Source organism: Triturus cristatus, chromosome 1_1, assembly GCF_964204655.1.
Source record: "Triturus cristatus chromosome 1_1, aTriCri1.1, whole genome shotgun sequence".
In the NCBI taxonomy this organism is placed as follows: Eukaryota; Metazoa; Chordata; class Amphibia; order Caudata; family Salamandridae; genus Triturus; species Triturus cristatus.
This window is the reverse complement of record NC_140579.1, coordinates 943,903,090-943,926,456: the sequence shown is the minus strand read 5'-3', so window position 1 is coordinate 943,926,456 and position 23,367 is coordinate 943,903,090. Positions and strand designations below refer to the sequence as shown.

General features: G+C 46.7%; 2 protein-coding genes across 7 annotated transcripts in view; one reads left to right on the top strand and one right to left on the bottom strand.

Annotated features, from left to right (window-relative positions):
* Positions 1 to 23,367, top strand: part of LOC146871331 (uncharacterized) — a 733,473-nt gene that overhangs the window by 310,483 nt on the left and 399,623 nt on the right. For 3 of the 6 annotated variants that reach the window (XR_014980983.1, XR_014980985.1, XR_014980984.1), the window contains 2 exons: positions 3,749 to 3,915; positions 11,713 to 14,643. Coding sequence is in view for 3 of the 6 variants with exons in the window: in XM_085650833.1 (XP_085506959.1) it covers positions 3,749 to 3,915 (167 nt within the window). In the remaining 3 variants the exon portion in view is untranslated. Of the gene's footprint in view, positions 1 to 3,748; positions 3,916 to 11,712; positions 14,644 to 23,367 lie in introns of those variants that run through there. The other 3 variants (XM_085650833.1, XM_085650834.1, XM_085650835.1) reach the window with 1 other exon arrangement.
* LOC146871332 (uncharacterized) overlaps positions 1 to 23,367 on the bottom strand; it is a 574,862-nt gene that overhangs the window by 183,192 nt on the left and 368,303 nt on the right. The window lies entirely within an intron of this gene.

Below are 23,367 nucleotides of genomic sequence, written 5' to 3'. Positions count from 1 at the left end.
AACAAACATGTTGTACACGTTTCACAGACTCACATGAAATAAATGAATAGTTTGGTTTTGCTGCACACAAAAAATAGTTTTTATAGATTCTAAATACACCCCCATCTCGTCAACCATATTATTTTTCTGATTTAGCTGCAGTTTTATATCTCCTCATAAAAACTCATTAGCTAAAAGACATTCACATTGAGACCTATTGGCTTTGCCAGTGCTTGTTTGATTTTTTCTGTTCAATTGGGACATCAATCAATCATTTGTATAGCGCACTAATCACCTGTGAGGGTCTCAAGGCGCTGAGGGGAGAGGGGGTGCAGCTACTGCTCGAACAGCCAGGTCTTGAGACGTCTCTTGAAGGTCAGCAGGTCCTGGGTCTGTCGCAGGTGGGTGGGGAGGGTGTTCCATGTCTTGGCGGCGAGGTAGGAGAATGATGTGCCCCCGTTGGTCGTCCTGCGGATGCGTAGGATGTTGGCGAGGGCGAGGTCAGCAGAACGAAGCTGACGGTTCGGGGTGTAGAAGGTAAGTCGTTTGTTGAGGTATACTGGTCCAGTGTTGTGGAGTGCTTTGTGAGTGTGGGTGAGGAGTTTGAAGGTGATCCTCTTGTTGACTGGGAGCGAGGGCAGGTCTCTTAGCTGAGCTGAGCTGTGATGTGGGTGCGACGGCGGGGGATGTCGGATGAGGTGTGCGGAGGCGTTCTGTATGCCTTGTAGTCTTTTCTGGAGTTTGGCCGTCGTTCCTTCGTAGAGGGCGCTGCCTTAGTCCAGTCTGCTGCTGACGAGGGCCTGGGTGACTGTCCTTCTGGTTCCAGTGGGATCCATCTGTAGATCTTATGAAGCATGCGGAGGGTGTTGAAGCAGGAGGAGGAGACGGCGTTGACTTGCTGGGTCATTGATAGCAACGAGTCCAGGATGAACCCTAGGTTGCGTGCGTGGTCGATTGGTGTAGGTGCGGCTCCCCGTGCGGTCGGCCACCAGGAGTATTCCCAGGCGGAGGGGGTGGGGCCGAGGATGAGGACCTCTGTCTTGTCCGAGTTCAGTTTCAGGTGACTGTTCTTCATCCATTCGGCGGCAGACTTCATTCCTTTGTGGAGGTTGGTTTGGGCGGTGGCGGGGTCCTTGGTGAGGGAAGAGGATCAGCTGGGTGTCATCGGCGTAAGAGATGATGTTGAGGTTGTGCGATCGGACGATGTTGTTGTGCGGTGCCATGTAGACGTTGAAAAGGGTTGGGCTGAGGGATGATCCTTGGGATACGCCGCAGGTGATCTTGGTGGCTTCGGATCGGAATGAAGGGAGGAAGACCCTCTGGGTTCTGTCGGTGAGGAAGGAGGTGATCCAGTTCAGGGCTTTGTTGCGGATCCCTGCGTCATGGAGGCGTGTACGTAGGGTGTGGTGGCAGACGGTGTCGAAAGCGGCCGAGAGGTCCAGGAGGATGAGGGCTGCGGTTTCGCCTTTATCCAGCAGGGTCCTGATGTCATCGGTGGCAGTGATGAGGGCGGTTTCGGTGCTGTGGTTGCTGCGGAAACCGGATTGGGACGGGTCCAGGGTGTTGTTCTCCTCGAGGAAGCGGGTCAGTTGCCGGTTGACAATCTTCTCGATGACTTTCGCCGGGAACGGTAGCAGGGAAATGGGCCGGAAGATCTTGAGGTCCTTTGGGTCCGCCTTGGGTTTCTTGAGTAGAGCGTTGATCTTGGCGTGCTTCCAGCTTTCCAGGAAGGTGGGGGTCTCGAAGGTCTTCCAAAGTTGGGGTGCGATGATGGAGCTCGCTTTGCTGAAGATGTGATGAGGGCAGGGGTCGGATGGTGAGCCGGAGTGGATGGTGTTCATGATTTTGACGGTGTCGAAGTCGTTGACGTGGGTCCAGGAGAGCAGGGGGTTGGTGTGGCTGGAGGGCGGTGAGTCTGCGGCGTTGGTGGTTGTCGGGAGTGTCTGGGAGTTGAAGCTGTCGTGGATGTCTGCGATCTTGCGGTGAAAGGGGGCTAGGGAGTCGCATAGGTCTTATGACAGCGGGATGTCGTTGAAGCAGGAGCTGGGGTTGGAGAGTTCCTTCATGATGTTGTGCGCGTTGTTGTCAATGCATTCCTTGAAGGAGGACTTTTTGGTGGCTCGAATGAGTTGGTGGTGCTTGCGGCTGGCGTTCTTGAGGGCTGCGTGGTTGTCCTGTGTCTGTTTGTGGCGCCACTTTTTCACGAGTCTTCGGCAGGTCCGCTTGGATTCCTGGAGGTCGGTGGTGAACCAGCTGGCCTTTCTGTCGGTGCGTCTGTTTGAGGGTTTCTTGATCGGGGCGAGAGTGTTGGCGCAGTCCTCGATCCATTGCCTGAGGTTGAGGGCAGCTGTGTCAGTGTCGTAGGTTGGTGGGTCTCGGGTGAGGGTGGTGATTAGCTGGTCTTTGGTGACCTTGTTCCAGCTGTGGTGGGGGATCCGTTGCGGGTGGTGGTGCATGTTGGGTTTCTTGAAGGTGAAGTGGACGCAACTATGGTCGGTCCAGCGGAGTTCGGTGGTGTGGCTGATAGTGACGTGGTTGCTGGCGGATAAGATGGGGTCGAGCGTGTATCCGGCGGAGTGGGTGTGAGTCTTGACGAGCTGTTTGAGGCCAAGGTTGGTGAGGTTTTCGAGCAGGGTGATGAGAGTTGCTGTCGTTGGTGATGGAGGATCACGTTTTACCATCTAATTACCAAAAAGAGCATTTTGACCGACCATGGCAGCATGAAGGTCTCTATATAGGCCCCACTAACCAAAATCTGAAAATATGTTAAAGGGACCATTCTTCACCATACACAACCAGTAAATGAAGGCCCACAGGTCCCTTGAACCCCCTGCATATAGGCCTGAGCCAAAGGCCACCGCCTCATGATAATATAATCCACTAGGCCCTAATGATTTTTAAACATGCATTTCTGTTTACGCTGGACACAACGAGGTAGCTTGGGCACACTATACAAGGAAAAGTAGTTTCCACAGCACAATTAAAAGACACCCACACACGCACAGGACCAGCTGGTGCAAGTTAGAACATCTTGCTACATTATTATTTTGAAAGATAGCTTGGTAAAGTAAAACCACAGTTCCGATAGGAGCACATGTCTTAAGTTCCCCTCTCACATATTTTTAGAGAGATGTACGTGACAAGATGTTCTTTGTTTATATTTTGCGGTCAAGCATGGCCACCCACCCGTTTCAACCACCTGACCATTTCCGTGTCCTAAGACATGCGGTCAATCCACCTGCACCAGAAAGTGCACCAGAAAGTGCGTCAGAAAGTGCGTCAGAAAGTGCGTCAGAACAATGTCATGGTTCTGCATTTTCAGGTATATTAGATCCAACACCTCAATTAGAAGCCAGAACTCTCCTGCAAGTGCCTAGCACAAGCGTGGGTTCTCCGGCCGGCTGTTTATCTAATTTGGGACTTCTATGCCTTCTCTCAGGTGGTACATCCCAATTTAGATAACCCTTATTATCTTTTGATCTCTTCATTTATTCTCAGTTCTCACCCAATTCATTCCATTTAATGAGACTTTAAATTGTAATTCTTGGATGGTCAGTTTTCTCATTTCAGGATTGGCTTCCAGGCACCTAGACATTTATTGATAAGTATTTTGTGATTGATATTTCTGACTGATTGAACTATGATCATATTATTCTCTCTAAGCTAATGAATAGATGAATATATTTTGTTTGCTGTGTTAATGACTTGTTGAATAAAAATTTCACTTCAACTTTATTTCTTCATTTCACATATGTGTTCTTATTCTCAGATAAGCAGTGTTTCGGTGCCTTGTGACCACACCAGAAGGGTAACCTATTACCCTTTAACAGCTGGCAACCACAAATCCATCGTGCTGACTGATCCTGCCTGCGGCGGATCGGGGACACTCGGCGGTCTGCCCACGGACCCCCTTCTCTCCCCACTGCCGGCCACTGGGTGAGTCAGGGATATTTTTCATTTTTCTTCCCTTGAGTATGTGGTTGTGAGGTGGGGACTTTGGGCTCTCTCTGTCGGACTCCTCGATCCTCTGAAGCGGTCTGTCTTGCCACGATTCGCACCCTCTATGCCTCTGTATGTGGTGACGGCTCTCGAGTTGCTTTGGATGTGGTTCTAATTCTATTGTGTCTTTTACTTCGTGGTTAGAGTCCACGGATGTGTTTTACCCCGAGGTTACAGTCCTCAGAAGCCCGTGGTTAGAGTCCACAGATGTGTGTTTAGCCCGAGGTTCGAGTCCTTGGATGCCCGTGGGGAAGCCCGTGGTTAGAGTCCACGGATGTGTGTTTAGCCCGAGGTTCGAGTCCTTGGATGCCCGTGGGGAAGCCCGTGGTTAGAGTCCACGGATGTGTGTTTAGCACAAGGTTCGAGTCCTTGGATGCCCGTGGGGAAGCCCGTGGTTAGAGTCCACGGATGTGTGTTTAGCCTGAGGTTCGAGTGCTCGGATGCCCGTGGGGATGCCCGTGGTTAGAGTCTACGGATGTGTGTTCTACATTTTATTGTGTATTTTGCTTCGAGGTTACAGTCCTCTGGTTCGAGGTTGAACGTCCTCTGTGTTGATTCGAGGTTTTTTCACTCCTCATTGTGTTTTATTTGTATTGACTTTGCATTTCGCCGCTGCCTTTTGCATTTTATCTACAGTGTGTTTTTCTCTTCCATAGGATCCCTTTTTCTATGCGTGCATCTCTTCTTTGCCCGTTTTATACTTTCGGTTCACTTTATTTCACAGGTCTCTCTCTCCTGTCTTCATCTCTTCCCTTGACGACCTCATTCTGCATGAATTGGGTGTGACATTCTTCTCTTTTATTACACGGTTTCTTCTTTGTAAATATCGTGCCTTTCCCCGACGGTCCATTTTTGCTGCGCAGCTCACTGTTGCGGAAAAGGGGAAGTCACTTGTGGTCACTGCAGACTTCACCCTCCTTCTTCCCCCTTCGTGGGTTTTCAGTACGGCTGGCTCATCTGCGCTGTCATTCGATTATAACTTTCTCCTTTTCTCTTCTACTTTTCTCTTTTATTTCTAAACTCCTCTCACCCCTTATCGTCTTCTTCTCCTCTTCCCCCCTCCCTCGCCCTCTTTTTGTACACGCAACAATATACGCTGCTATCATCTTCCCCTCTCCCTTTTTTTGTGCTCAGTCTTCTCCTCGGCTTCAGATCTCTGCTCTCCATGCACCTTCTGTGCCCTCTCTCTCTCTCCTCGGTACTGTGCACACCTCTCTATCTCTCCCTTTTATTTTTGTTTTTTTTTTAAACTCGTGTTCTCTCGCACTGCGCTCCCATTTCTAGGCCTCTAGCGAGATTTAATATCTAGGTCTGTTTACTGTACTTACTTCTATTTTTCACGATGCATCTTCTATATTATTACGTAATTTATTTTCGAATAATATGTCATGTTTAATGTTTTTTATGTTTCATGTTTTTTGTCGTCACTTTGGCCATGATTGTACCGTCTTTAGTCTTGTATTATGTTTATTGTGCATGTCCCCCGTAACATAGCGCCTAGTCACGTCCCACTCCCGCCTCTCCTTGTTGCTGTCCTGACATCTTCCCATGCCCCCTAGGTGTCAGACCGCCAGGTACTAAGTCTTCCTGTTGCTGCCCTGCCACTTTCATTCCCCCCTAGCCGAGTGTCTTAACTCCCACTCAGTGCCAGTTAGCAGTAGTCTGGGTTGCCCTCACACTCCGCATCGCATCTTCCCTTTGGCTTTCCGCTCACTAGGTCACTCTCCCCCCCCCCCCCCCCCCTCCGCCCCGTGAGTCTCTTCATCTTGTCTTCCGTTCATATCCACACATTCATTCATTCATTACATATTTGTCTATCATTTGCCTTGGCAACTGATAGCCAAACAGGGGGAGAAGTATTCCTCCCTCTCACCTTGCAACCCTCATCGTGCCCTCTCTCACCGCTATGTCCAATACCCCCCCACTTATCATCAATTTCAATATCCATCTAGTGCACGGCACTGCTCTAGCCGTCCATAACACTGCCTTTAATGAACTAACTGAACTTACAGACTATCAACGCGACATCCTCTCTGCCACGTGGGAAATTCTCAGGGTCACCTTCACCCCCCATATTCAGGTCCGCTTCTCTACGCTATCCTTGCCCGACCTATTTGCCGCCCACATACGTACATTTCTCGCCCCGCCATCTCCAGACACCACTCGCCCTAACTTGGTTTGGCCTGGCCACTTATCTAACTCTTCCACCCTATCCACCCCCACTCTGCTTCTTCTGAGTATTCCGGTCCTTCAGAATGTTCCACTACCTCCCCCATTGTGATTATCACTGACGGGGAGTCTTCACTAGACTCCATACAGTCTGTGGCTTCATCCGAATCAGCCACTCTCCCACATTTAAGCGCCCCTGCTTCTCCCACACTCTCTGCCTCCGCCTCTTACCCCTCATTTGACCACGCACATTCTCTGGATCGCCCATCCCCTCTTTTAAGGGCACTCCTGCACGAGTTTTCACAAGACTCTGCGTCCCTGCCTGCCCTTGCAAGCCCACCCCCTTGCTCCAGCTCAATCTAAAAGGGAATGACCGACAATTCCCACGACGACACCCCACCACATTGTTCCTCTCAGGCTTACATCGTGTGATTCCCACACTAGTGACCCTATGAATAGGATAGTGAACTCTTTTGTATATAAAACAACGACTGGCTTTCACATATATTTTATCTTACGACTCGAAAATTGGGAAGGCACGACCAAAGTAACAAGTTATTGGCCAAGACACCCACTTCTGTCTAAGATTGCCGACTCCTGCTTTTGGTGGCCAGCTCCACTTCCCTGGTTGCACTCCTGCCCAGGACCACGAATTACAGGATGGTATATACCTCCGTGTCCTTGAGGGTGTAGGAGAAGAACTGATACTGGATCTCAATTGCAGCCACTAAGAGAGAGAAAAGCATAGGCAGAGTTGTTTCACAGTGACTCCCTCCATTAAAAAGCTTACAAAGGATATATCAGACACAGTGATGGTAGCTGCACCTGTCAGTTAGATGACGGCAGTCACCACATTTCCCCAGGCTGCCATGAACGAACTCGCAACACACAGCCTGCCCCACAACGGATGCAACCACACCCCCGTGCAATACATGTCAGCACAGCCTGCTTACAGCAATGACCAACAACATACTTACAACAACAGAAAGAATGCCAATGGGAACACAGGTAGGCAGGAAAGAGGGAATGGAATGGGACAACAGGGATTCCAACTGCAGTCAGGGCAGTACACCTGTTTCTATTGCCACAAGGTAGGCCATATGCAAAGAGAGTGCCGTACTAGACTTCAATATCAGAACAAACAATCCATGGGTCCCGCCCAACAATCACCACACCGATTCCAACGACAGCAAATTCACCCACAGCGCCTCCAGCCCCAAATACTGTACTCTCACGCCCAACCTACCCAGCCACCGCTCCTGCAAATACAGATTCCCATGCAACAGCAGCAGCAGCCACCTGCATACCAGTATTACAGGTGGACCTCTGCCCATTTCAGATCAGATAGCGGACACACAGGAATATCCCATGGGCCATAAGCCCATTGCCTACTTCAGCGGCATGTTAGACTCTGTCATGAAAGGTGCTTACAAATGCGAGCAAGCTCTTGCCGCACCAGCATTCGCTGTTGAGAACAGTACCCCCATTGTCATGGGATCCCCGTTAACACTGTACACTGAGCACACCATCTTTGCCATAATTCAGAAAGTTAAGACCACATTAACAACACAAAGAGTGTCAGGTTCTGAAGTGATACTGTCATTTGCCTTCCTTGAAAGTTGTCAAATTTCACACAGTTAACGCTGCCACATTCTTTGCACATCCCATTGCAGCCTCAGATGATGACACCCATGATTGTGCCACATTCTCTCCAGATGAGTTAGGAGCAGCAAAAGAGGACCCATTGCCAGGTAGCACTATATATTTTGTTGATGGGTCCTCCACCATTGATCAAGAAAAAGGGGTCAGGTACAAAGGAGCCGCAGTGGTTAGGGCCCAACAGCATGAGTCCTCTGATTCCCTAGACATTGTACAGCAGATTGCATTACCTCCACATTATTCGGGCCAAGCAGCTGAGTTAGTGGCACTTTTTGCCGCTTTAAACAATGGGGCTGACAACTGCATCACTGGTTATTCAGACTCTGCATATGTCACAACAGCAACACACTACAGCATCTTGCGCTGGAAAAGGCATGGATTTCTTGAATAAGATGAGACGCCTGTGATTCACAAACAGTTATTAGAAGAACTTAGATTTGTGAATTGTTTTTTATATATTCCTGTATTTGAAGCCTTTCTGGCAGATGCTGATCTATTGATTTATTAGCGAGACCATAATATCTAGGTGCATCTTGATTGTCATGATCTTGATTGTCATGTTGATTCTTTTTTAATATATGCAAATATTGACTGTATGAGCAAATGTTGTCAATTTAAAGTTGACTGGCCTTATACCAATTCCGTCATTTAAGGGAAAAAGCCCGCTAGTTAATGTTGCTGTCATCTGTATCACACCAGTCATTAGCCTTACAGATCGCCGCTAGTTATTTGATGCTGTGGTCTGTAGTACACCGCACCACTCCTTCCCCTCATCTGGGTACGTGCCCAGCACACCCACTTTGACTGAGGCAGGTTCAATTTGAGACCACGCAACTGGTTCGCGGTGCATCCAGTGTATACTGTGTCTAACTATCAAGTAGCTGCCTTCAAGACTGTTAAATGGAGTACCTTCAGTTCCTTGACCATCACACCACACGCTTCTCATCTCACCTTTCTGGCGTGCTTGGACACTTAATAACGGATCCTCCCACTTGAATATTGAGTCAAGTGGTAGTAAGAGGGGGATGAGGGTTTTCACAGGCATTAATTGACCACGTCACACAGCAACCTTTTTACGTTTTCTGGTTGCTATTACGCCCTAGACTTGGCCCAGCAGAAAAAGATAGGCCAGCCAAGCAAAGGTAGATTACATAATAGGTTGAGCTCAAGGACTGCCATCCCTTACCGCCCAGAGCCCAATTATAGAAGATGTAATACCAGGTAAAATGGAGCTATTCCCTTTGATATCTTTGGATCCTCATTCTATTCAACATGCTCCTCAACATCTAGAGTATGGACAACAATAGAACAAAGATTGTAAAAATGAGTAAAATGCCTTGCTGGTAACAATCAAAAAATCTCCTTCATTGTTGGAAATAGATCCTTACACAATAATGTTCTATGGCCCACAATGTTAGAAGACTAAAAATGCCATCAATATAAGTAATATAGTTTCCTGGCAGAAAGGGAAATACTTTCAGTTTCAAATGCTCATGAATATCTCTATTTAGATGACCAATTATAAGTCATAAAATAATTTTTCATTATAGACCTGACGAATATCTTTAGGCATCAATACTTCAATGTACACAATGCAGCAGCCCACCTGGTCAGCTAGATTAACATAGTAAGATTACACAAAATACTGTAGCCCCGATATACTAAGTACAGAGTGATTTGCTCCTACCTGCATCCAAATTCAGCAGCAGCCAAGGCAGGCACAGGCAATGGCTCAGATGCAGGAGCCGATCTGGGAGGGTGTCTCAACAGAGCACACACAGTTGATGTTTGCTATTACAAAATGAGGTTTTGAAATTGTGGCTCATGTTCAAGTTGGTTGGTGCCACTGGCCTTAGAGAAACGTAGATGTCGGAGCGGATGTTGACCATTAAACAAAGGAATGAAATGCACACTAGCTATGCCCCATTTTCATTTTGGGTCAAAATATAGGTCCAATACATTATTGTAGGCCCTTAGGAGCAAAAGACTAGAATATACGACGTTTACACAAGGTGCATGACATACAGAGAACGTGAGCCTGTGTTTGACTTGATGGTCACAGGTTCATATGCTACTAGCTCTATTGAGCATTTCATCCTTCTAAAAGTGGATAGATGCGGGGTCTGATCAGCCCTTCATCATTCTGAAACGGATGAAAGGAGTATCATTGAGTTGAAGGAACAATAAGGATCTGGTATCTAGCACCAAAATACCATTCTGAGTGAAAGTGTGCTTTACAAAAAAGACGTGATATTAAATATTTTATTCAGCATAGCGTACAATTAAACACAAAACATGTTTTTAGATGTTACGAGGTAACAAAAGAGTTAATAAGCTTTCTCTTGGGCTGCCGTTGATAGTAGCACTCTTGGCCGACCACGGATTCTGGGCGTTGAGCCAGGCAGGAAACAGGCTTCCTGTGGTTTGTAACGATCGGGAGATTGAGGCCACCTTCATGTAAAGATATGTATGTATACAGTTAGAACACAGAGAGCTGTGTAAAGAGAAATAAATTGCCTAGGATCACACAATTTGGTAAAAGGGGGCAGCCGTGATAAAATACAGTGTTTTAGGTTTCACGTTATGCAGTTTAGTGACTGGCTATGCGTGTATTTATATATATACATGCATGCTTCGATCCCTTTTGACAACTGTACTGTTTAAGATAAAGTAAGCTAAGTGTACGCACGTCCATCAGATATTAAAGCAGCATTGCTAGGTTCTTCAGAGCTGAAGAAAATAGTGTTGTAACAAATTAGACTGTAAGGGGGAATCTGCTAGAATGCATTTTAATGCAGTGCATTCGCCAGGGACTACAAAAGATAAATAATATATTGTAATATCATATTTATGTATTAAGGTTAGTAATGAAAACATGAGTATATGTAAATACAGAGGACAGTGTGCATTGAATAGCTGTGCTTCATATTATATTGTATATGAAATATATAAGAAATTGTATGAGTATCACGCACTGCAGGGTTCCTTTCAAACTCAGGTTTCCAGGTGGAGGAAAGAAGGGCCCGATCAGTACTGAGCTTCGACAAAGCAATAATGAAACACGGATTTTTGGCCCATTAATTGAGGCCCTCACACTTCCAACTAAGGTAGCAGTTGTCAAATGTGCAGCGCACACTAATGGACGAGATTTTGTCTCCAGAGGTAACGCGCTGGCAGATTGGGCAGCCAAAGCTGCAGCCAGAGGCTCCCCACCCGCGATTGCGCCGGATCCTCAAAACATCCCTATCCTACTTGCCCAAGCAGTAGCTCCAGCAGAGCAGACAGAAGAAAGAGTAGCTCCAGCAGAGCAGACAAACACGCATGAAGGTAGTGTAGCTCCAGCGCGGCACACAGACGTAAATAATGAAACTCTTGACACAAATACTCCCTACCCCATTGACAATACACAACAATATGATCACATTGCCCAACTGCATCTCAGAGAAATACAAGTGCACCACATCAAGAGAAAGAGCTATGGAAGAAGAGGGGAGTACAGCAGGACCCTGCTGATTTCATTTACAGACCATGTCTGGGAAGCCATTTTTCAAACGCCATCTTTTTCTCCCTGACCACAATGCTAGGCATCAGACACAAACTGACCGCTTACCTCCCCCAAAGTAATGGTATTTGTGAGCACCTCAACGGCCTGCTAAAAGCACAAAATAAGTAAAATAAGCGCCACCATCTGCAAAAAAATGGCTCTACTGCCTCCCACTTGCCCTCTTCTCACTAAGAAATTCTCCAAGTTCGGATCACCACCTCACACCCCACCAGCTTGTCACTGGACGATCCATAAATGTAACTGTCCCTTCCACCAGGCCCAAAACTGATAGTGAGTCATTCTCTGAGATGGTTAATGCAGAGCTCTACGATTTCTTGTGCACACTAACCTGCGCTGCGCAGTTCCTTTCTGCCCAGGTATCCAAGAGGAAAGAAAAGGGCCCCACCGATTCTGAGCTCCCACCGATTCGTCCTGGGGCCCTGATCTTCATCCGGAAGCACATCAGGCGCTGGAAAGACCCCAAAGTCGAAGGCCCTTTTGAGGTGACAGATTCTTCTCCAACTGCCGTCCGGATAGCTGAGCGCATAGCATGGATACACAGGAAGGACATTCGCCTCGATCCTGCACCTCCGCAGCATCAGACAATGGATTAAAAAAGGAAAGCGACATGCCCATGGTCCCCCTGAATGAGGACAGCGGCTTCCCTTCCACTGTTGACGAAGAAGAAGACACTCACGTGCTGCTCCATGAATATAGCAGCCGTGATGCAAAGATATGTATTCTTACAATATTAATGTTATGTATCATTGTTGGAGTGGCACTAGCAACGTTTAATTGGTATATCTTTTTTCTTGCTGTAAAGAGTTATCATGATATAGGTAGCAAAAATGCCTTAGTATCCACTGTTCCATCCATTGTACCAGCGGTCACCCACAACCAGAAGAACACAACACACAGCACGCTAGGTCCCAAACTCCCGACAGTAGCACTAGCAATACACACACTAGTGTGCATCTCGAACTCTCAACTTCCCCCCACGGGGGACAGAAATAGTATGTGGGAAAGGGCTGCCAATATCACAGACAACAAGTTTCCCGCCAACGCCCTTCTCGCCACCACAGAGCCCGCCGATTCGCTATTTCCCCTCACAGAACAAAGCCCCTTGTCCCCCGCAAGCCTACGAACCAGAGGACAGGGTATAAGACATTCCAACATCTTGTAGAGATACAAAAGGGCGAAGGTCCCATACTAGGTCTACAGCAGTCAGTAATGAGATCATTCGGTCCACTCCTCCCTAGTAGACAACTCATGGTACAGGGACATGACAGCAGTAGGGAAAACAATAACGAATGATTCTTGCTACGTATGTTCATACATCCCCCATGCAGTAGGAGCTGACAGACTAATTTTTCCTAAAGGAGTCCCACCACACATTGCCATGTGCCTTCTGCACTTGTATCTTTGCCGCATGCAGGGAGAGACCCAGGTCAGCACGGTTGAATTGGATACGGTATTTGTGAATACCACAACATGGGACTATACCCCCATTCTACACAAGGTTCTCACCGAGACAGCCGCCCTGACAGAAGAGATAGGGAACATGCGTAAAAGGGGATATGGGAATATGGACCTTCGCGGACCAATTATCCTGAAACAAGGATATATCTCAGTGTTGGTGCCCGTGGCCAATTGCGATGATTCCCTACCGCATGATGACCGCACATGTCCATGCCACAATAGGCCTGTGCTGAAGGTAATAGCATAGGTTTACACAAAGGGCAGATGGATCCCTGCTGATGCCCTAATATGTAGAGCAGCTTCCTTAGGCCCCCCTTGGGCGGGAGAAACGGATAATGAGGAAGACATTGCCCGGAATGTTGATGAGGACTGTGAAGAGATATGGGCTCAGGAAAGTGGCAGGTAAGGAATGTCCGAACCTAAAAGAGCATTTAAACTAAAAAACCCTTCTCTTTGTTTCATAGGTAATGGCTCTGTACCTGTTGGGCGTAACACAGATTGCAACACAACTATCTTCAATTTTGATATGCAGTTCGGCACCTCCACTTTGATGGACTACTACTGGGCTTGCGGAGAACGCCTCTATCTCCAGCTACCTCCTCAGTGACTCAGACTGTGCTCCCTTGTGTCTCTGCATCAGTTGCCTCTAGAATTTGAAAGGAACTAGAGTCCTCACACTACTCGTCATCTCTCACAGACGAGTAGCATCTTCTTACCCCTATAATAATAGCACGTTGCCCCATAGTAGCACTTCTTTACATGTTCCCCTTCATTGGCCTCTCACACGAGTGTGGTATATTCTACATTGATGACTGGTGTGACGGAGGAAGAGAACTTTTTGGTTTGGACTGCCTGATTGTCATGGAGATGCATCCTATTCTGTGAGAGCTTGGAAGACGCTCTTTTTAGATTTTTCAACTAGTAAGGTGTAGGGAGATGGGCGTAGAATGTAAAATTGCAGCCTTCGTGATGCGTCTTATATGTGTGCAGGTTAAATGCATGTTGTGTGAAGTCGCACACATTTTAGGGCCTTTTCCTACTTTTAGTGCTTCTTTAATGAACCCAACAAGTGTCTTTGATTTCGTTTTTCTGTGTCTTGGGGTGGGTGCAGCGTGCTTCACGAGGAATTTCTGTCCAATCTATTAGTAGGACCAAACCCGAAAAATAAAACGGTAATAACATTTTCACAGATTCAGGAATATACGTTTTGTTTGGTTAGGATCTAGGTTTGTGAGCCACAGCTGAACACAAGTTGTAAATTGTTTGCCCAAATAAAACTGATTTACATAGTAAAACCACTAAAGATTGGCGTTCAAACCCTTGAGAAAGCTACACCTGTCATCCAATCTGCATAGTCTACTGAACTATAATGAAGCCCGGTTTTGTAACACTACATTCCTTCAAATGCTGAAATGTTGCAATATAGAACAATACGAGTTTTAGAACTATAATAAAGAGTGTAATTTAATTCTAGTGTATACTGAAAGAAGTAAGATGGATGAAAAAGCATAAAAAACAACTAAACATTGTAAATATGGGTGAATGTTATACATGTTCGTGAATCAGTAAGAGTGGGTACTTAGGTGACACATAATATGTTACTGTTTCACAATGTTCATGCTCTTGAAAAGTTCACATTCTAGAGATAAATGATGAGGTAAAACATTTGCAGTAATTGCTTTTAAAAGTAATAATTTAAAAGTTGTATACAGGCTCCTATTTTCCTTCATGTTGCTCTAAAGCAGTATATTATATGGGATGGTTTGCGTCTGTAGGAACATGTAAATAAAGGCAATCATATTATTTGCAATAATTCATACTTGTTAGGTTGATGTTTCATCCATGCTATATCAAATTAGAAACTATATTGCATCCCTCGAAAAAGGAGCTAAAAGCAAGTCAAATTTCAAACATCGTAGACGCTACATGTAATTTTTTTAATTGAAAATTAAACCAACTAAATGTGTGTGTTTTTAGAACGTATAGTGTGTAGAGTGTCATGCAGTGTTACCTGTGTCCATAATAAATATATCATAGTTTTAATGGGCATGTAAGAACAACAGTTTTTTATCTATGTATACTGCGATGTTGTTTATAGTCCGAAACTATTCCTTGCACATAGCTTTACCCTCTCATATCTTTAGCATTGATATGACTCTTTCTGGGCTTTGTCCATACTATAAAAAACGATAATATTGAATAAACACGTTTTATTCATTAATATTATTATTATCAGTAGTAATAGTAGTAAACAGTATTATTATTAGTTATAGCATTATTTTAAAAGCGTACTGATACCCAGAATCTACTGAGACTTGAATTTTACTGCAGAGGGGCATGTCACCAGAGCTAAAGAAAGTAAGTTAAAAGCAGAGTTTGAAGGTCTTTCCAAAAGATCAGGTGGTTTTCAGTGTCTCTGATGGAACAAATAATGCCACGTTATTGTTGTGAGGGTAGAGAACGCAACTCCTCCTAAAGGAGCAGGGTGGACTCTCAGGATGGAAAGAAAATTTGCCTCAGAGGGCAAATGAGATTAACTGCTTGCGGCTGGGGACCTTTTTTGTGGAACGCCCAGTGACAGATGCACAGTGACTTAAAGATAGAACATTTTGTTAATGGATATCAGTGTGAAACAGCTAAGTGGGAGGACATTCAACAGCACCACCGAACTCCTCTGGACCGACCACCGCTGCATCCACTTCACCTTCCAGAAACCCACAACACACCACCGCACCCAACAGATCCCCCACCGCTGCTGGAGCAAAATCACCGAAGACCAACTACATGCAAACCTCGCTCTCAACCCACCCACCATACCCTCCAACACCGACAACGCTGCCCACAGCCTCAGATGCTGGATCGAGGACTGCGCCAACACCCTCGCTCGCTGAAGAACCCCCCCCCCCCCACAGAGACACCAGCAAGAGGGCCAGCTGGTTCACCCCAGAACTCCTAGCCTTCAAGCAAGCTTGCCGGAAACTAGAGAAGAAATGGCACAGTGAACAGACCCCGGACAGCCACGCAGCACACAAGGACGCCATCCGCAACCACCACCACCTCATCAGGGCTGCCAAGAGGACCTCCTTGAAAGACCGACTCGACAAAAATGCACACAATAGCAAGGAGCTTTTCAACATCGTGAAGGAACTCTCTAACCCCAGCTCCAACACCAACGACATACCGCCGTCGCAAGCCGTGTGCAACTCCCTCGCCACTTTCTTCCACCGCAAGATGGCAGACATCCACGATAGCTTCAACACCCGGACAGCCCCAACAGACAGCAACACAACAGACTCTCCGCACATCATCGACCACGACCCCCTGCTAGCCTGGGCCAGCGTGAGCACCGATGACACCATCAAGACCATGAGTACAATCCACTCCGGCTCTCCGTCAGACCCATTCCTGCAACACATCTTCAACAAAGCAAGCAGCTCCATCGCACCCCACCTGCGCAACGTCATCAACCTCTCCCTCGAGACTGCGACCTTCCCAGAGAGCTGGAAACATGCCGAAATCAACGCCCTACTCAAAAAACCCAAGGCAGATCCAAGAGACCTCAAGAACTTCCGGCCCATCTCTCTGCTCCCGTTCCCGGCCAAGGTCATAGAGAAGATCGTCAACAGACAGCTAACCCGATACCTCGAAGAAAACAGAATCCTGGACCCTTCCCAGTGAGGGGTCCGCAGCAACCCACAGCACCGAGACCACCCTCATTGCCGCCACCGACGACATCAGGACCCTGCTGGCCAACGGTGAGACCACAGCACTCATTCTCCTAGACCTCTCCGCTGCCTTCGACACCGTCTGCCACCGCACACTACGCGCACGCCTCCACGCTGCAGGGATCCGAGACAAGGCTCCTTCCTCTCCAGCAGAACCCAGAGCGTCCGCCTCCCCCATTCCGATCCTCAGCCTCCGAGATTATCTGCAGCGCACCCCAGGGATCCTCCCTCAGCCCGACACTGTTGAACATTTACATGGCCCCGCTCGCAGACGTCGCCCGACAGCACAACCGCAACATAATCTCCTACGCCGACGACACTCAACTGATCCTCTCCCTCACCAAGAACCCCATCACAGCCAAAGCCAACCTCCATGAAGGAATGAAGGCTGTCGCCGACTGGATGAAGATCAGCCGTCTGAAGCTGAACTCGGACAAGACGGAGGTCCTCATCCTCGGCTCCAACCCTTCAGCCTGGGACAACTCTTGGTGGCCGACGGCACTGGGGGCACCCCTGACACCCACCGACCACACACGCAACCTGGGAATCATCCTCGACTCAACGCTCTCAATGACCAAGCAAGTCAACGCCGTCTCTTCCTCCTGCTTCAACACCCTCTGCATGCTCCGCAAGGTCTACAGATGGATCCCGACAGATACAAGAAAGACAGTCACCCAGGCTCTCGTCAGCAGCAGACTCTACTACGGAAACACCCTCTACACGGGAGCCCCGATCAAGCTCATCAAACGACTACAACACATCCAAAACGCCTCGGCACGACTGATCCTCGACATACCACGCCACGGCCACATCACCCCCCACCTGAGAAACCTGCACTGGCTCCCCATCAACAAGAGGATATCCTTCAAGCTCATCATCCACATACACAAGGCACTCCACAAGACCGGCCCAGCCTACCTCAACTGACGACTAGCCTTCTACATCCCCAACCGCCAGCTACGCTCCGCCGACTTCTCACTCGCCACCGTCCCGTGAGTCCGAAGAGCTACCACGGGCGGGAGATCCTTCTCCCACCTCACGGCCAAGACATGGAACACACTCCCTCTAAGCCTACGTCAGACCCAAGACCTGCTAACCTTCAGGAGGACACTCAAGACCTGACTGTTCGATCAGTAGCACCCCCCCCCCCCCCAGCACCTTGAGACCCTCACGGGTATGTAGTGCACTTAACAAATGACTGACTGATTGATGTGGAAACGTCTGTTGTGTCCCAGAACGAGCATGGTAGGGAATTTTGTATCTGGTACAGGCTATGAACAAGGCACTGGGGAAGGGGAAGAAACGAGAGAAGCAATAATGCAAACAATATAGACAAAGGGGAGAATAACTATTTTGAGGTGGGAAGATGGAAGCAGAATGAGTATTTGTTAGACTTTGCTTTTTCAGCCGGTTTACCCCTAGACGTTTTGTTTTTTGGCCACCTGTTTGTGACCTATTTTTCATTGCCCTCTCTGGGCCCTTTGTCACTGCTATTCAGTGCTAAAGTGCATATGCTCTCCATGTAAATTGTGTTTATGGATTGGTGTTTCCATATTTGGCCTATTTGATTTACTACTAAGTCCCTAATACAGAGTGCGCAGTGTGTGCCCAGGGCCTGTAAATCAAATGCTACTAGTGGGCCTGCAGCACTGGTTGTGCCACCCACACAATTAACTTTTTAAAGGTGTCTCAGACCTCCCACTGCAGTGTCAGCGCACAGTTTTTAACTGCCATGTCGACCTGGCAAGTGCACCCACTTGCCAGGTCCTTCCCTTCTTTTACATCTTAGTTACCCATAAGGTAGGCGCAATGTAGTCCCATGGGCATGGTGCAGTGTATTTAAAAGGTAGGACATGTAGTGGTGTATTTTTGCATGTCTTTATAGTGAAATACTGAGTATTTCGTTTTTCACAGTTGAAAGGCTATCTTTCCCATAGGTTAGCATGGGAGCTGCTTGGTAACACTTTACAAATGTAGCGTGCCAGTGGGAGCTGGTAGAAGAATGGAGTTTAGTATGCCTTAATTTAGGATTTAAAAATGCATCTTTTAGTAAAGATGATTTTTGCATAAAATACCAACTTTTAGAAAGTTGGTATTTTCTTGTTTAACCATCCTGTGTGCCTCTGCCTTTTTGTGTATACCCTGTCTGGGTTTAGAGTGACCGGAGCAGAGAATTTGCATTCACACTAGACAGACACAATGGGGGGATTCTCTCTTTCCTGGGTGACTCATAGCCAGGCATAATAGACCTGGCTGCATTTAGAGTAGTGTGCAGAGTTGCCAGTTGTGCCTGAATGGACTGTGGCTGCCTTTGATAACGCTGTCTCCACCTCCTGTGGCAAGCCTGGCCTGAGCCAGGCTAAACTGGTTTATGAGTGCCAGAGGAACTTGTTGGTACCAACTTCAAAGGAAAATGTGGTATAAATATTAGGTCCCTCACCCCAGAACTTTAGATTACTGCTGGACTAAGGAACCTGCCAGGAGGACATAGTACAGCATATAGCATCACCCGCGTCATCATCTCAGGGTGCAGCGTTAAAGAACATTACAAAATTGAAGCTGGGAATGCTGATCACTAGAGACAGTCCCCAACCCAATCTGTTCGTGGTGCACAATTAAGGGTACAGTTTCTAATGTAGCTGGGTCTAGGGCCAGTCTCGCCCTGTGCACAGTGCAGTAAGGGAGACCGGAAGTGTCCCATCGTCCTTAGGGAGAGCTCATTCCGGAGTCCTGCTAGTCCGAGGGCAGCCTACAAATAGTACTATCGTATCCTTTTTAGGTCAAGTCTGGGCAGCGCATGCACTGCTGCGAGGTATGCAGTAGTGGAGTATGGCTTTGAAGCTCCACCCATATTTTTAATTGGCTTGTGTCATTGTCCATTGTAATCGCTGGCTTCCTAGTCGTTATTAGGCTTGTTAGTCCCTCCTTGTTACCGCCTTGTCTGTATTTGTTACCTCCCATAACGACTGGAGCTTTTACTGGTGTTACATGGTCTGCTTTATAAGACAGTGATCACTATTTTATTTAATGCTCTTCCCCTATTGTACCCACTACCTCGCCGCCTGCTTTTATTTTAATTTTTAATAATGGTGGTCCGCTGTAATATAGCAGCCGCGTTTTCAAATTTATTTATTTTAGCAGCGCGGTCCGCATTTAGCGTCCACGCTTACTTACTTATTTATTTTATTTACAAGCGCCCATGCTGCGCTTTCACATTCATTGAGGCTGCACCTATTTCCTTCATACAAACAGCATCTAAAAAAGGGTATGCAGCCCACATTAAAGTGAAAGTGCGGCATGGGCACTTTTACCCCAAAAATGCATTGTTTGTCAACTTGACGAACAGATGCTTTTTTTTTGTCAAAGCCCCCATGCCGTTGTTTTACTTTAATGTTTAACACGCCCCTTTCCTTAGACGCAGCTTGTCTAAAGAAAGGGCGTGGCCTTCATGGATGTGAATGCGCCGCAGCTGAGTGCAGCGAAGTTATGAGATGCTTTACCAGAAAGCCTATGTGAGACCAATTTAGATGCAGCGTTAAAGGTCAATCTGAAAACATTCCTTTTGAGGGAAAACTAATTTCAAGTCAAATCAGTCTGTCTGGTTAGCTCAGTGCCGGGATGTTTCCCTGGGAGCAGTTGTGCGCTCAACAAATGGCTTTTCATTCAGTCATTCATTCAGGTGTTGGTTAGTTGGCACAATGGACTGTTGCAACTAGTAAGCCTAAGTAAAGCCTATCTGCATCTTGACGTTGTAAGATGCCTGCTGTGTTGCTCTTCTTTGTTTACACAGACAAGGGGCCACCTAACTTTTCTCTTCATACTGTGCTCTTACTCCTAATAAAACAGATTTTTTTAAGAACGCAGAACCTTTCTCCTCTTCTATAGATACTTCCTCCTAAATCAGATTTTCCAAGTTTGCTAGTGTCTCGTCTCTGTTCAGGGTTGCCAGAGATTCTTACCAAGTGACCATTTGGCGCAGCATTCAGCACTCCATCAATTCCTCAGTAGTAAACGGATCTATTCCAAAGACATAAAAGCTTTGTGATGTTTGTTCCGAAGAAATTATCTCGGATCCTAATGATCTAGCACATTTCAGACTGAGTTCCCCTAATCTCCAAACATGCTCTTCATGCGCCTCTCTTTAACTATTTCAAACTGGTCCCCTCTTCCCCTTTTTTAGGTCTCGTCTAGCGACGCAGTGCATGTGCTGCTTGCCTTGGTGAGACCTATAGTCGTCGGTTTCTCTGCTGAAGGGGGACAGGAGATGTGCACGCGTATGGACAGGATATTAGCACTCCGTACGCGTGCACATCTCCTGTCCCCGCTGTACGGCGCGTTAGCACAACTCCTGCTCGCTCCCTCCCTCCCTGTCTCTAGGACAGCCTGGACATGTGCACGAGTACGCGTCAGCAATCTCGGAGTAGGATCACCTTTGAGCACAACGCGTGCATGGTGCACTTTAACTTTCCCTCCCCTGTCGGCTCCAGATATTCTCTGAAGCTCCCAGGAACCCTGCACGGCGTGATTTATGGGCATATCGCAGAGAGACACATTTTTTATTATTGAAACCTACGCTTGAGGAGTGGGGCGATTTTGCCAGTATGTGATTGTAGTAATGTTTTTTCTTTACTTGATTGTGGGCGATTTCCCAGGGAATTGGCACTGCAATTACTCTTTTGGCTGCCTCTGTTTATACAGGTTGTCACTCCATTTAGTGAATAGGGCAGAACCCTCCACATTTTCTTTCCTGTGTTTTGCAACTTGTGTAGAAGGCGCAATGCTATTCTCCGTGAAAGAAAATAGACGATGGTGAAATGAGGGGCACGAAAAGGCAGAATATGAAACGGTATTTGGCAGCAGAGAAACCATTTCAGAAAGCCTGCAGTGCACAAGTCGATGAAAAGTATGGCAAACCAGCATAATTATGAAGTCTGAATGGGATCTTCAGTAGCCATAATACGCAGAGAAATTAGCTCATTACAATAGCAGGAGTCCATATAGGCAGCTTTAGCCAAACTTCCATTCGATACTCTGGAACAGCCTGCTACTTCCATTGCAAGCTGAATCTCGTTTACTGAGCTTTGGGAAACATTTGAAGTCCTGGCCTTTTTTTTTTTCTATTCTAGTACCTCTTAGGTCTGATTTTTATGTAGCAGTATGTCCTTTTATTCTGTTAAGGGTTTTGAGTAACAAGGTACCTTTGGGTGACCGTTACGCTTTACAAACTTTAAAATAAAGGGCGGGGTGATCTTTCTTTATGATCTTTCTCTACCAATACTTTGTATGTAACCTGCTAGAGGATCCTAGCCACGCAGTCTGTTTAAAAATACTCTAAAAGAGCCCACCAGGCCTGTAGATAGCCCAATCAGCTCTGCTCTGCATCTGTAGGCAGGACCTCAGTCAGAGGAACATGGCAGGAACTCGTGTTATAGCTTTTTAGGTTTTTCCTGAACATCGCACATGCACTGTCAGCTAAATCTTTTGCTAACAAAAAAAAGCTTAAAGACGAGCTTAGAGCCTGGCTATTACTTACCTTTACTTACCATTGGCTGGCTTCAATGTCATTTGTTTCCTTGCTTCTTATTGGTCACCTTTTTCCTACTAACCTCCTACTTCCTCCGAGTCTTCAAGTGATTGTCCCTGCTGTGGCGCATGGACAAAGTACAGTTTCCTCTGCGTCCAGTGTCCTTCCCCTGGTCGCAGGATCCTGCAGGTACTTTTAAAATGTATTTTATAGATGCACTGTATAATAGGGCATATGTTTCCGTCCCACCCCCTCTCACCGTGCATGCGCTTGCCTCCATCCGCTCTCCATGTGTTATTGCTCCCTTCTCGCTCACACCTCCCTTGTGTTGCTTCACACTCTCAAACTCCCCCCGCTCTTCATTGTGTTGCTGCTCAACCCTCCTATCCCTCACAAAAACATTAAACAAAGCCAAACCGCTTGTGTGAAGTGCTTTTTGGCACACTGCCGGCTTTTATTTTAAATACTAATGGCGGTCTGCTTTAACTATAGCGGCCGTGTTTCTTCATTTAGTTTAGAAGCGGGCCTGTTTAAGTATAGCGCTATATACTTTTTTTTTGTGATGTCTAAGAAAGGGTATGCGGCCTCTATTAAAGTAAAAGCGTGGCATGGGTGCTTTTACAAAAAAAAGAAATCTGTTTGTCAACTTAAACAGATGCTTTTTTTGTCATAGCGCCCCATGCTGCAGTTTTACTTTCATGTCGGCCACGCCCCTTTCTTTAGACTTGCTTGTCTAAAGAAAGGGGCGCGTTCTCCATAAATGTGATATTGCCACATGGGCGCAAGTAAACAAAAAAATATTTCCAATGCTATTGGTCTTGCATTTGCGAGAGTTTAAGCTATTGCATTGCCAATAGCTGAAACTCTCGTAAATGCGAGATCTATTGCATTGCAAATGCTAGTTACAGTCTGGTATTAGCCAAGAACCCTTTAATTTAACTAAATTTGTATGTATAGTATACTTACAGGGACTTTCATCCTGCCCTCCTCATCCATTGGCCTGTTATTGTCATCCACATGTTTCTGCCGTTCACTACACAGCATGGGGCAGGGGTCAGCCCACTTTAGCCATTGGCAAACTTCTCTGTGTAGTCTGCCCTTTCAAGGGGCAAATCCACACGCACAGTAATTCTCTTAAGAGCCAGGCATTACTATGGCAATGTGTACTTTTTTTTTAAAAACAAAAACATATTTTTGCTTTTAGCCATTTGTTTTAGATTGAGGGCTCGGCAGCTTCCCAAAAAAGTTTTGCAAAAACCATCACAAAACAAGCATTAATAAAGACACGG